This window comes from Molossus molossus, unplaced genomic scaffold (assembly GCF_014108415.1).
Source record: "Molossus molossus isolate mMolMol1 unplaced genomic scaffold, mMolMol1.p scaffold_m16_p_11, whole genome shotgun sequence".
Taxonomy (NCBI): Eukaryota; Metazoa; Chordata; class Mammalia; order Chiroptera; family Molossidae; genus Molossus; species Molossus molossus.
The window spans coordinates 43,441,335-43,454,520 of record NW_023425346.1 but is presented as its reverse complement, the minus strand read 5'-3'; the positions used below and the strand labels follow the sequence as shown (position 1 = coordinate 43,454,520).

Sequence of the window (13,186 nt, the reverse complement as noted above, 5' to 3'; positions counted from 1 at the left end):
ATTGAATATCCACTTATGATAAAAATACTCAACAAAATGGGTATAGAAGAAATGTGCCTCAATATAATAAAGGACATATATGACTAGCTGAAAAGCTGAAAGTATTTCATCTATGATTAGGAATAAGACAAGGATGGCCATTCAGGCCACTTTTATTTAGTGTAATATTGGAAGACCTAACCACAGCAATTAGGCAAGAGGAAAAAAAAATGCACTCAAATTGGAAAAGAAAAAGTAAAATTGTTATTATTTTCAGATGACATAATACTGTATATAGAAAATCCTAAATACTCCACCAAAAAAACAAACAACTATTAGACTAACAAATGAATTCAGTAAAGGCACAGCATACAAAGTTAGTATACAGAAATAGGTTGTTTCTACACACTAAAAATGAGCAATCAGAAAGAGAAATTAAGAAAACTGTCCCATTTACAATTGTATAAAAAAATAAAATAGCCCTGGCTGGTTTTTCTCAGTGGTTAGAGTGTCGGCCTGTGGCCCGTTAAGGGTATGTACCTCAGATGCAGTTTGTCCCCGGTTGGGTCGTGCATGCAGGAGGCAACCACTCGATGTGTCCCTTTCACGTCGATGTTTCTCTCTCTCCCTCTCTCTCCCTCCCTCTCAGGTGAGGATTAAAATAAATAAATAAAGTAAAAATAAAAAAAATAAAATAACTAGGACTGAATTTAAATAAGGTGAAAGACCTGTATGTAGAAAACTATAATACATTGATGAAAGAAACTGAAGACAACACAAATAAATGAAAGGTATACCATGCCCATGAATGGGAAGAATTAATATTGTGAAAATATTCATACTACCCAAAACAATCTACAGATTCAGAGTAATTGCCATCAAAATACCAATGGCATTTTTACACAACTAGAACAAAGACTCCTGAAATGGGTACAGAACCACAAAAGACCCAGAAGCGTCAAAGCAATCTTGAGAAAGATGAACAAACTGAGTTTTCATGCTCTTTGATTTGAAACTATACTGCAAAGCTATAGTACCAAAATTCTATTGTACTGGCATAAGAACAGACACATAGATCAATAGAATAGAATAGAGAGTCGGAAATAAACCCACACATATATGATCAATTAATCCATGATAAAGGGGCAAGAATATACAGTGGGGAAAAGTCTCTTCAATAAATATTGTTAGGAAAACTAAACGGTTACATGCAAAAGAATGAAACTAGACCACTATCTTACACCATAAACAAAAATATATTAAAACTAGATTAAAGACTTGAATGTAAGATCTGAAACCATAAAACTCCTAGAAGAAAACACTGGCAAAAAGCTCTTTCACATCAATCTTAGCAATATTTTTCGGCTCAGTCTCCTCAGGCAAAGGCAGCATAAGCAAAAATAAATAAGTGGAATTACATCAAACAAAAATGGTTTTGCACAACAAAGGAAACCATCAACAAATGAAAAGACAACTTATTGAATGGGAGAAAATATTTGCAAATCATGCATCTCATAAGAGGTTAATATCCAAAATATATAAAAAATGTATACAATTTTAAAAACTTGATTAAAAATGGATGGAAGACCTGAATTAACATTGTTAAAATGATTAAAATGTACACCTGAAAATAAAAGGATACATGTGTCAATTATATATTAATAAAAAAAAAAGTGTATGGGGCATTAGTAAGGCCACACAATGCAAAGCTAAGAAACTGAGCTGGACAGCTACTATTCCACAGGAAGTTTGCTAATTTCTAAGTTAACCATTTTAAGTTTGATGTAATGTGACTCATTACTTAACCCTGTGTTTTTCTTAAAAAACAAAACAAAACAAAATAAAAAAACTGTATACAGTCTTTTAGGCTCTTGTTACATATTTTAACCTCTTCATAGCTATTATATGAAATTTAGGGGAGAAGTCATGGCCTGTTTGGCTCAGCAGTTAGAGCATCGGCCTGTGGTTCAGAGAGACCCGGGTTCAGTTCCTGCTAAGGGCATGTACCTCCGCTGCAGTTTGTCCCCGGCCCTGGTTGGGTTTTGCGGGTGGCAGCCACTCGATGTGTCCCTTTCATGTCGATGTTTCTCTCTCTCTCCCTCCCACTCTATCTGAACAAAAAATGGAAAAATGTCCTCAGGTGAGGAAAAAAAAAGGATTCATAGATCATAGTATTAAATTACAAATTAATCTCAACTGCCTCACTTGGCATCCTCCGGAATTCAAGAGTTTAAAATAAATGATCATATCTTTTTGTTCTTTTCTAAACTAACATTTTCCCTAGTTTATTTCTAAACTAAATAACATTTTTTCATTTGGTTATTTCATGTATTTTAATATTTTAAAAATCTATCTCTAGCTTTATGATTTTTTCCTTAATTTTTCTAATAATCACAGTCTAAATATAATAGTGAAAAACTATAAATACTAAAGGGAGTCACAATATCTAGATTCTTATTCTAGACTTGCTACTGAATTAGTTTGACCATATTTTTCTGAGGTTCAACTTATTTTATGTTGAATAAGGAGGTAGGAAAAATTATTTTTAAGATGTCATATGCTGATCATGGTAATTTATTTTCCAAAGATACACATATATAGAATTATAAGAAAAGGGTAACAACAAAAACCAGCTGTAGCCATAAGAATGAAATAGGCTAAGAGAAAAAAGAGATATACCTGCAATTTCTTCTAAAGTATTGGCATGCATGTCCAGCAGCACAGTTCCATTCAGAATACAACTTCTCAACTCAAACAGGCTGTGCAATGAAAGAGTCGCCACATAAGGCTTGCTCCACCTCTCTCCTCCATCTTCCACATCTTCTTCAAACTTCAACCACCTGCACAAATAAATATTATCACAACCTTGAATATCATATTGCACATCAGTGATGCTTTATTCCAATGATAAGAAGTAGAAATAGAAAGACAGTTACATTGCTTCTTGGTTTCATGAGGCTGGCCCAAGTCATTCCATTTATTTCATTTTAATTTCATTTAACCAGCATTCTTTTTGTCATTGAATAACATTTAAAACACATATTACGTGTATTGGTTTGTCTAGCTCTGAAAAAATATTTTGATATAAATGTTTCATCAGTGGTCACAATGAATCTGTTATAAAGCTAAGAAAAGAGTATATATACTTCATGAAAAAATCATGGTCAATGAAAAAGATGCAAAAGAATACTCATTTTTCTTTAGTGGGAGGTCTTAAAACTGAATATTTGAGTCTCTTGATAATTTTTCTATTTGATTAGAGAAGCTAGTATAATTTGGGGCCTATTCTGTAGGAAAAATGCTTATTAGGCCAATGTTGATAAAAACTAATGATTGTAGTCATCTCCGAGGGATTAAACCTATGAGAACTGAGCTCAGACCCCATTCCCTGGGCCTTCTTGCCAGGAATGGAGACTAGAAGAACATCAATATCACAGTGCCAAACGGACACCACTCCCCTCTTAGACTGAAATAAATTGTAATATCTGAGATTGTTTCTAAAGATAAATGGAAGGAATAAAGAGAAAACAATGGTTTTACTACTCTGGCATAAGCATCAAATCTCTATTCTTTTAGGGACTTGCCCTCTAATCCTAATAGATAACCCATTTAATTATATTTCTAATGAATCCTGGCATAACTTGCCTTTCTTTCCCCATCCCCCATCATTTTTCACATTCTTTCTCTATTTAGTCATTTTGCCCTAATTTCCTCTCTCAATGCAATACCACTCAAATTCTTCATATGATATTATATTACTGTTTTATGTAGCCAAATGATCCAAATTCAACAGAAGACAAATATGTTGTAGTAACTAGTTAGGGAAACAGTGAATAAGCCAAAAATAGCTGACCAAAAGGGCTAGTCAGAAATTTATGTGCAGAGTTCCAAGAAAGATAAAGAAAGCTATGGATCTGTCCGCAGTGTTCGGGGAGCAAAAACTTTTCGGGTAGTGAAAAGAAATCCAGTAGGGAAGAATAGTTACACTGGCCAAAGTTCACAGATAGGGAAGAACTATGCCTATTAGAGGTGTATAAAACACTTGAAGGTTAAAAAAATTTACATTTAAGTCCCAAATCACTGACATTATCTCTAAAATTGCTGGCAATTTTAGAGAATATTTTTGTCTACGCAGTTAGGAATTTTTCATATTAGTGATTTTTAACATTTTTCATCCTTTAAAAGGGCCACAATATTTCATAAATCTTATGATAGTCATAGCATAGTATTATTCATAAACTATAATTGCTTGTCTCTCTTTTCTTAGTTAAGAGTGGGATATCACTACCTAGTTCCCTTCTAACTGGGTAAAGCCATGTAACTGTTGACTAGATCTGGAAATCAGAAATGTTCAGGATGGAGGCTGCTTAACCAGATATGTAGAGCCTCCACTTATTCATGATAGATAGGTATCATGAGACATACAAAAAGCCTTTGTGGTTTTAAGCCATGGAGATTGCAGGATATTTTTCTAACAGAATTTAGCCTATCTTAAACTGATTTAGGTCACCATGTTAGCTATTCATATCAGCATCAAAATCTTAATTAAAATAATGATGAGAGCAAATATAATTTTAATAAATATAATAAATTAGTATCTCTTCCCAGGTTTAGAAGTAAAGCCATGGTCATATTATGCATGTCAGTATCTCAAAGGGTCAGCCTCTTGGCAGGCATTTTGAGATGGCACAGAATTGTGGAAAGAGTCTTAGACTAGTTGGGAATAAAAAACAATGTAGATTTTGGCCCTACTCTATAGCTGAAGTGCCATGTGACCAAGGGAAAGATTTTCAGTTTCTCTGGGCCATGTTCTTCTCATCTGTAAAATGATAAGACAAATTCAACACATGAAAAACTTGCACAAGATGACCTAGCTAGTGATCTTGTCAACCAGCTTCAACTCCAAATTGTTCTTGTTTTTTGTCTAGAGTCTGTGCCCATTTTCCACCATAACACAATTACTTTGGTTGAATTGATGGACTTTTTCAGATGAAATATCTTTTGCTAATGTCTATGGTGGAAACAGCTGATTTAACATTTGATTTTCATTCTTGCTGGAACAAAGCTTAAGCTGAAAAGTGTTCTTTGTTCTCTTCTTCTTTTTACATTATTAACAAACATGGCACCAAGAGAGTAAATACCACTTTTATTAAGTCCTCTATCACCTTGTATACTATTCACATACGACGTTGTTTTTACAAAAAGAATAGAAACAGGGAATACTATAGAGAATACTTATTCTGGTGTTATTTTGCCTGAAGAACCTTGTTAGATTTGAAATCTAGTTTCCAGTCTCCTGGGTAGTAAAGAAGACTTAGAGTTATGAAAGGTTGTAAAGGGACGATAGATTTCTCTCAACTGAAAAAATGTCTTCAATTAATGTTTCTGGAGCTGCAGGACGTCTGTCTTCCCTACATATAAAAATCACTTCTAAAATGTATTTAAAATTTTACTTATGTAAGAAATCCTGAAAAATGTTTCTACATTACTAAAGAATTATATTGTTTTTTAATTGTTTAACTATAAATCTATAAACTAACCCATACAATAATATTGTTTGTGAGTTGTGATAACACTAACAATAAATTCATTCTTAAAGTACTCATGGGCTTCTGGATCTACACATATTAGCAAACCCTTTCTCATAAGGAAAATTATAGTTATATTTCATACTTCCAGTGAAGATGATTAGATAAGTAACAAAGCATCTACATCATTTTATCTTGGCTCCTTGACAGTAAAAATTTTAATTTCAAGAATCCTGAGAAAATGTGTGTGGGATGTGTGTGAGGGTATAGTCCCATGCATTTTTATCCTATGAAGAGAGATTCAGTAACGACCACTACAATCAAGATACAAAACTGTTCCATCACCACGAAGAATATTGCTCATGCTACACCTTTATATTCTCAACCCTCACCCTGTTTCTGTTCCACCAATCACTAATCTATGCTTCATCACTATATTTTTGTCATTTTAAGGATGTTATATACATCGAATCATATAAAGTCTTCAGTGCCAACGCTCTAATGACTGAACTACACAGGCCAGGGCTGTTTGTTACTTTTTATTGCTGAGTAGTATTCCATTGTATGGATGGATGTAGCCGACTTTGTTTAACCACTCATCCACTGAAAGATATTTGGATTGTTTACAGTTTGCTGCTGTTACATACAATCTGCTGTTAAAGATCCTATAAACATTCATGCAGAGGTTTTTGTGTGAACCTAAGTTTTCATTTCTCTGGGATAAATGCCCAATACTGTGACTGCTGGGTCACATAGTAAATGCATGTTTAGTTTTGTAAAAACTGACAAACTGTTTAAAGACTCTATTAAAATGTTTATATGTACACAAATACATAAGTATAGCTACTTTCTGTGTTTGATTGTTTGTTTTTCATTCCGTTTTATACTTCAAAGATAGAAATGAACAGGTCTAGGAACACACTAAATCCTGTTTTAAGATCTGTAGTCACTGAATACGCTATCAGTTACAGAATGCCTCGTTGCAGTTAATGACCAAAAGTGCTGCAATTTATTCCAGTTTTCAAATAAACTCAGCTGACATTTGTTTGAATAGCAAACAAGAGTCTCACAGGCATGAATGAGAAGTGATAGATAATGAAAAAGTCAAGGTTATAGGATAATTGCATGACATTTTCTATGGGGGAGGGGCACATTTAAACTCTGAGAATATTTTCATTTCTTTCAGTATGTCTGGATCTGTTTTCATCCATGATTAACACATTAGAATCTCTCTGTACTAAACAACAATGACCTAATATAGGTGTTTATGAATTCTTTGAGAATTAAATTGATAATAATTTCTATAATACTCATAAAATCTACAAAATAAATTTTATCTGCAAATTAGAAATAGAGGTTTTCCATAAACATGAACTCTTCTCTTTATTCTATTCCCACTAATTCAGTTGACTTTTTTTTTTTCCTTTATTGATTTTAGAGAGGAAGGGAGAGGGAGAAAGAGATAGAAACATTGATGAGAGAGAACATTGACTGGCTGCCTCCTGCATGCCCCCCACTAGGGATCAGGCCCACAACCTGGGCATGTGCCCAGACTGGAAACTGAACCAGTGACCTCTTGGTCTATGGGTTAATACTCAACCAGTGAGCCACACCAGCTGGGTTCAGTTGACCTTTCCAAGTAATTTTTGTTCTCTGATTCTACTCATATAGGAAGTAAAGGGGTTACTATACCATCTAAAATTATAGCCTGGGGGGGGGAAGTCATGGATTCTCAAGAGAAAATATCCTCTTTGGGGTAGAGCTGGGGATATGGGGGGTTAGACTGGGGACATGGTAAGAGTGGGGGCTTGAGAATAATATAAGAAATCATAAAATGCCTAGTTTAACCAGAAAGGGGGAAGTGAAATATATTCAAACCTAGAATTTATCGACATTAGCTATTCTTAATCCACATAATCACACCTCACATTGCACTGGAAAATCTTGATGACTTGAACCTTTGCTAATTTTGAATATCAAATGCTTCACAACATCAATAAGTCATTTTGAAGTAATAATCTTGTCTACACTACCATGTATGTATCAGAGGCCTGACTGCTACCCACTGCTTTCCCTCTTCTGAGCTCATTTGTGGAAAGCACTTTTAAAGGGCAACCGCAGTGAGTCAGGCATGTTGTCTCCACAATTGCACAGCTGTTGTACCTTTGAGCATTTTTCTATTAATAACATTATATGTTATTTATAAGCAGAACTTTCTAATTGTGTTGATTTTATTAGGCCTTGTCATATGGCTTCTTTTAGGGTTTTTAAAAGTGAACAGCTGGTTTTCACAAACATTTATTAAATAATTTTGATTCAAAAATTCAGCTTCAAAATCTAAAACTTTGCTTAAATTTTACTTGGCAACAACATTTGGCATGAATTACTCAAGATGTGATATATGACAGGTGCAATGTGCTGATAAAATATCCTTTTTATTTCTATTAGGGTAGAAAATTATTAATCCCTCCGGAATACTAATCAAAAGAGTGAAGTGTTTCAAATGATTATGCTAACGATTTATTAGAATTAAGTTGTATTTGAAAAATTAGATTAAATAATGAGTTAACTAAAATGAGCCTTTTTAAATGAATTAGGGTCACCATAACAAAGTTTCTTCTGCCACTTAAATACCCACTATATTTCTAAGTCTTCAATAAATACATTCTGTTTTTCTCTAATGTACTGTTTCAGCCAAAATTCATCTACCCTCCTTTTCAATGTCTGTTCCTATTTGATTTGGTCATCAAATGTCTCCCTGAACCTCAAATAGCTGTGCAAAGTCCAGAGGCATGGCTGTGAACACAGGTCCTATCTAATGATATTCAAGAATAGTAATAATTAGCTGGATCATCTCTTTTATTCTTTATAAATAAATAGCAATACATTTTGGTGGTTGAGGATGAATACGTTCAACTCAATCCATTAGAACAGGGTAACAATCCTACCTGCACAACGGTGACAAAGTGAAAGACTAGCTTCTAGCATTACACTGTCACCTCCTAGCTTTATGAGTCTAGGCAAGTTACAAGAAAGTCACTGGTTAAAAGGAACAGGTGACTATTTGATCTGGAAGGTGAAAAATCAATAAGCATTTTAAGAATAAGAGAGTTACTTATGCCAAAAAACATATTACAAACTTACTTCTCAGCTCTACTACATAGGATGAGAGTAAAGAACAAAATTTAAAAAAAAAAAAAAACTTTAAATCATCCAGGAACAACTATTTTTTAAAATAATTTTTTTATTAATTTATTTTTGTTACAGATGTTTCTCCTTTCTTTTCCCCATTGACATCCTCCTCCCTATTCCCCCCACCTCAAGCCCGGCTTTGTTGTCCGTGTCCATAGGTTATGCATACAGGCATATAAGTTCTGTGTTTTATCTCTTCCCTCCCTTCACCACTCCCTCTTCTGAGGGTTGTCAGTCTGTACCCTACTTGCACGTCTCTGGGTCTACCCAATTCCTCAGACTGTTATGTTCATTATATTCCACAAATAAGTGAGATCATGTGATATTTGTCTTTCTCTGCTTGGTTTGTTTCACTTAGGATAATACTTTCCAGGTCCCTCCATGTTGTCTCAAAAAATAAGAGATCATTCTTTCTTACAGCTGCATAGTACTCCATTGTGTATATGTACCACTTTTTATCCATTTGTTTACTAATGGACACTTGGGCTGTTTCCAGATCTTAGCTATTGTAAATAGTGCTGCTATAAAAGTGGGGGTACATAAATTCTTTCTGATTGGTGTTTCAGGCTTCTTAGGGAATATTCCTAGAAGTAGAATCACTGGGTCAAATGGCAATTCAATTGTTAATTTTTTGAGGTAACACCATAGTGTTTTCCATAGTGGCTGCACCAGTCTGCATTCCCACCAGCAGTGTACTAGAGTCCCCTTTTCTCCACACCCTAGCCAACACTTGTTGTTTGAGGATTTGTTGATGGCGGCCCTCCTGACAGGTGTGAGGTGATACCTCATAGTTGTTTTAATTTGCATCTCTCTGATGATTAGTGATGTTGACCATTTCTACATATGTCTCTTGGCCATTTGTATGTCCTGTTTGGAGAGATGTCTATTTAGTTCCTCCGCCCATTTTTTAATTGGATTCTCTGTCTTCCATTTGTTGAGTTGTATGAGCACTCTATATATTTTGGAAATTAACCCCTTATCTGATATATCATTGGCAACTATGCTCTGCCATACACTGACTGGGTTGCCTTTCCATTTTGATGGTTGTTTCTTTTGCTGTGCAGAAGCTTTTTAGTTTGATGTAGTCCTGTGTGTTCATTTTTTCCTTTGTTTCTGTTGCCTTAGGTGATATATCAGTGAAAATTCTACTGCGTATGATGTCCGAAATTTTGTTGCCTACATTTTCTTCTAGGATTTTCATGGATTCATGGGTCATATTTAAGTCTTTTATCTATTTGGAGTTTATTCTTGTGTATGGTATAAGTTGATGGTCTAGTTTCATTGTTTTGCATATAGCTGTCCAATTTTCCCAACACCATTTATTAAAGAGGCTGTCTTCACTCTATTGTATGCTCTTGCCTCCTTTGTCAAATATTAATTGAGCATAATGTCTTGGGACCATTTCTGGGTTCTCTGTTCTGTTCCACTGGTCTATATGCCTGTTCTTGTGCCAATACCAGGCTGTTTTGATTACAGTAGCTTTGTAGTATAATCAGATATGTGGTACTATGATCCCACCTACTTTGTCCTTCTTTTTCAAGATTGCTGTGGCTAGTTGGGGTCTTTTTTGGCAGGAGTACCTATTTTTAATACCCAGTTGAAGACTGAAGTTTCTAGCTTTAGACAGGGAGGTTTGCACTTTAAATTCCTTATCAACAAGTCACAGCAATCATTGTATCACTAATTTGTGAAGATTATTGTGTTTTTTGTCATCAAGTAAAAAAGATAACGCCCTGGCCGGTTTGGCTCAGCGGTTAGAGCGTCGGCCTGCGGTCCGGAGAGACCCGGGTTCGGTTCCCGCTAAGGGCACGTACTTCGGTTGCAGTTTGTCCCCGGCCCTGGTTGGTTGTGCGGGTGGCAGCCACTCGATGTGTCCCTTCACGTCGATGTTTCTCTCTCTCCCTTCCTCTCTCTCTCTCCCTCCCACTCTATCTGTACAAAAAATAAAAATAAAAAAAAAATAAAAAAAAAAGATAACTACACATATTATGCATATTAAAATCTCCAAAGTAGCCCTGGCCAGTTTGGCTCAGCAGTTAGAGCATCGGCCTGCGGTCCGGAGAGACCCGGGTTCGGTTCCCGCTAAGGGCACGTACTTCGGTTGCAGTTTGTCCCCGGCCCTGGTTGGTCGTGCGGGTGGCAGCCACTCGATGTGTCCCTTCATGTCGATGTTTCTCTCTCTCTCTCCCTTCCTCTCTCTCCCTCCTACTCTATCTGTACAAAAAATGGAAAAATATCCTCAGGTGAGGATAAAAAAAACACACAAAAAAACAAAAAACTCCAAAGTATTCAGTTTTTGATGCAGTTAGAAATATATATAAGGTAAAAGGTTTTTAATCTTAAAATTCACCAGGGACAGGGTGGGGAAGGTGGGGAGTGAAACATGTGTAACAAAAATAAATTAATTAATTAATTAAATAAAAAATCACCAGGTTATATCATAGCAGCACTATTTACAAATGCTAAGATCTGGAAACAGCCCAAGTGCTCATCAGTAGATGAGTGGATAAAAAACCTGTGGTACATGTACACAATGGAACTCTATGCAGCTCTAACAAAGAAAGATCTCTTATCCTTTGATACGACATGGAGGGACCTGGAGAGTATTATGCTAAATGAAATAAGCCAATCAGAGAAAGACAAATATCACATGATCTCACTTATTTGTGGAATATGATGAACAATATAAGCTGATGAACAAAATAGACCCAGAGACATAGAAGCAGGGATCAGACTGACAAACCTCAGGGGAGCGAGGGGTGGGAAGAGATAAAACAAAGAACTTATATGCACATAAGCATAACCAATGGATACAGACAATACTAATGTGAAGAGGGAGTGAGTACAGAAGAGGGTGTCAATGGGAGAAAAAGGAGAAACATCTGTAACAAAAATAAATTAATTTTAAAAATTCACTAGGTTATATAAAAACTATTTCAAATTTGGTTTTATATTTAAAATATTGTAATAGAAGGCATCATAAGGAAATGGATTGATTTTGTAAATGTTTAACTTAATAGGTAATTCACACAGAATATCCCATCAATTTTAGGTATTAAAAAGCAAATAAAGAAAATAATGGTTTTACATAAAATGGGTAAAGAAAAGAAGCAATTAGTTCACAGAAATAAAATATAAACATATGAGGCCCTGGCTGGGTAGCTCATTTGGTTAGAGTGTCATCACTATATGTCAAGGTTTCTGGTTTGATCCCAGGTCAGAGTACATACAAGAATCAACCAATGAATGCATAAATAAGTGCAACAGCAAATCGATGTTTTGTTTTTTTTTTCCTCTCTCTCTCTACCTTCTTCCCTCTAAAATAAATTAATTGATAAAAAACATATGAAAAGATGTTCAATCTTACTAATAATATTAAAAATGCGAATTATAACAATGAGCTTTATTTTTCATCTATAACAATAAAGTTTTATGATTTAGTGTGGCAATGATTTGGGCAAAATAAGCACTCTCATACAATGTTAATTAAAGTATTAATTACCAAAACAATTTATGATGACAATTTTTCAATATCTTCCAAAGTTTGCTCTTTGGTACATAAGTTCCACTGTTGGAAATTCACCCTACATATAAATACCTACAAAATAATGCCAAATACATGAGTAAATAATCACTGCATCAATGATTATAGCAAAATAAATAAATAAATACATACAAACATAGAATCATACATACATATATACGTACATATATACATACATACAGAAATAAGACAACTTAAATCACCAAGACTGGCTAAATAAATAAATGAAAGTTCATCCATATAATTAAATGTAATGCCGTCATTATAAGATGTAAATCTGTATTGATAACATGAAAAATGGCCCTGGCCAGTTTGGCTCAGCGGTTAGAGCGTCGGCCTGCGGTCCGGAGAGACCCGGGTTCGGTTCCCGCTAAAGGCACGTACTTTGGTTGCAGTTTGTCCCCGGCTCTGGTTGGTCGTGTGGGTGGCAGCCACTCGATGTGTCCCTTCACGTAAATGTTTCTCTCTCTCTCTCCCTCCCGCTCTATCTGTACAAAAATTGGAAAAATATCCTCAGGTGAGGATAAAAAAAAAAAAAAAATGGTCCAAATATATTTTTAAGTGATACTGGGAAGCTATTTTGATTTCCTCTCTCACCCTTGTGGTTTAAATCCTTGCTATTCAAAATATGGCCCTCAACCCAAAAACATTGGCGTGACACCACCTGGAAGATTGTTAGAATCTGACACTATGCCTGAGGCCTACTAAATCTACATTTCCACTAGATTCCATGTGATTTGTATTCACAACAAAATTTGGGAAGCAGAGGGTAAGTGACAATCCTAGGAGTGCCCACAATTTCTTGTGCACACCTGTATCACAGCATTCATTATAGACCATTTACAACTGTGTTTACTTGTCTAAATCCCCAAGTTAGACTGTGAGATTGTTCAAGGCAAATTTTAAGTTTTTGTCATTGTTCTATATCCATTACACCTGGAAT

General features: G+C 35.1%; 1 protein-coding gene across 18 annotated transcripts in view; it reads right to left on the bottom strand.

The window, feature by feature from the left end:
- The window catches only part of SLC4A10 (solute carrier family 4 member 10), a 276,010-nt gene that overhangs the window by 122,737 nt on the left and 140,087 nt on the right, over positions 1-13,186 (bottom strand). For all 18 annotated transcript variants that reach the window (XM_036253310.1, XM_036253298.1, XM_036253312.1 and 15 more), the window contains exon 5: positions 2,659-2,819. In XM_036253310.1, the coding sequence (XP_036109203.1) occupies positions 2,659-2,819 (161 nt within the window). The remainder of the gene's footprint in view (positions 1-2,658; positions 2,820-13,186) is intronic.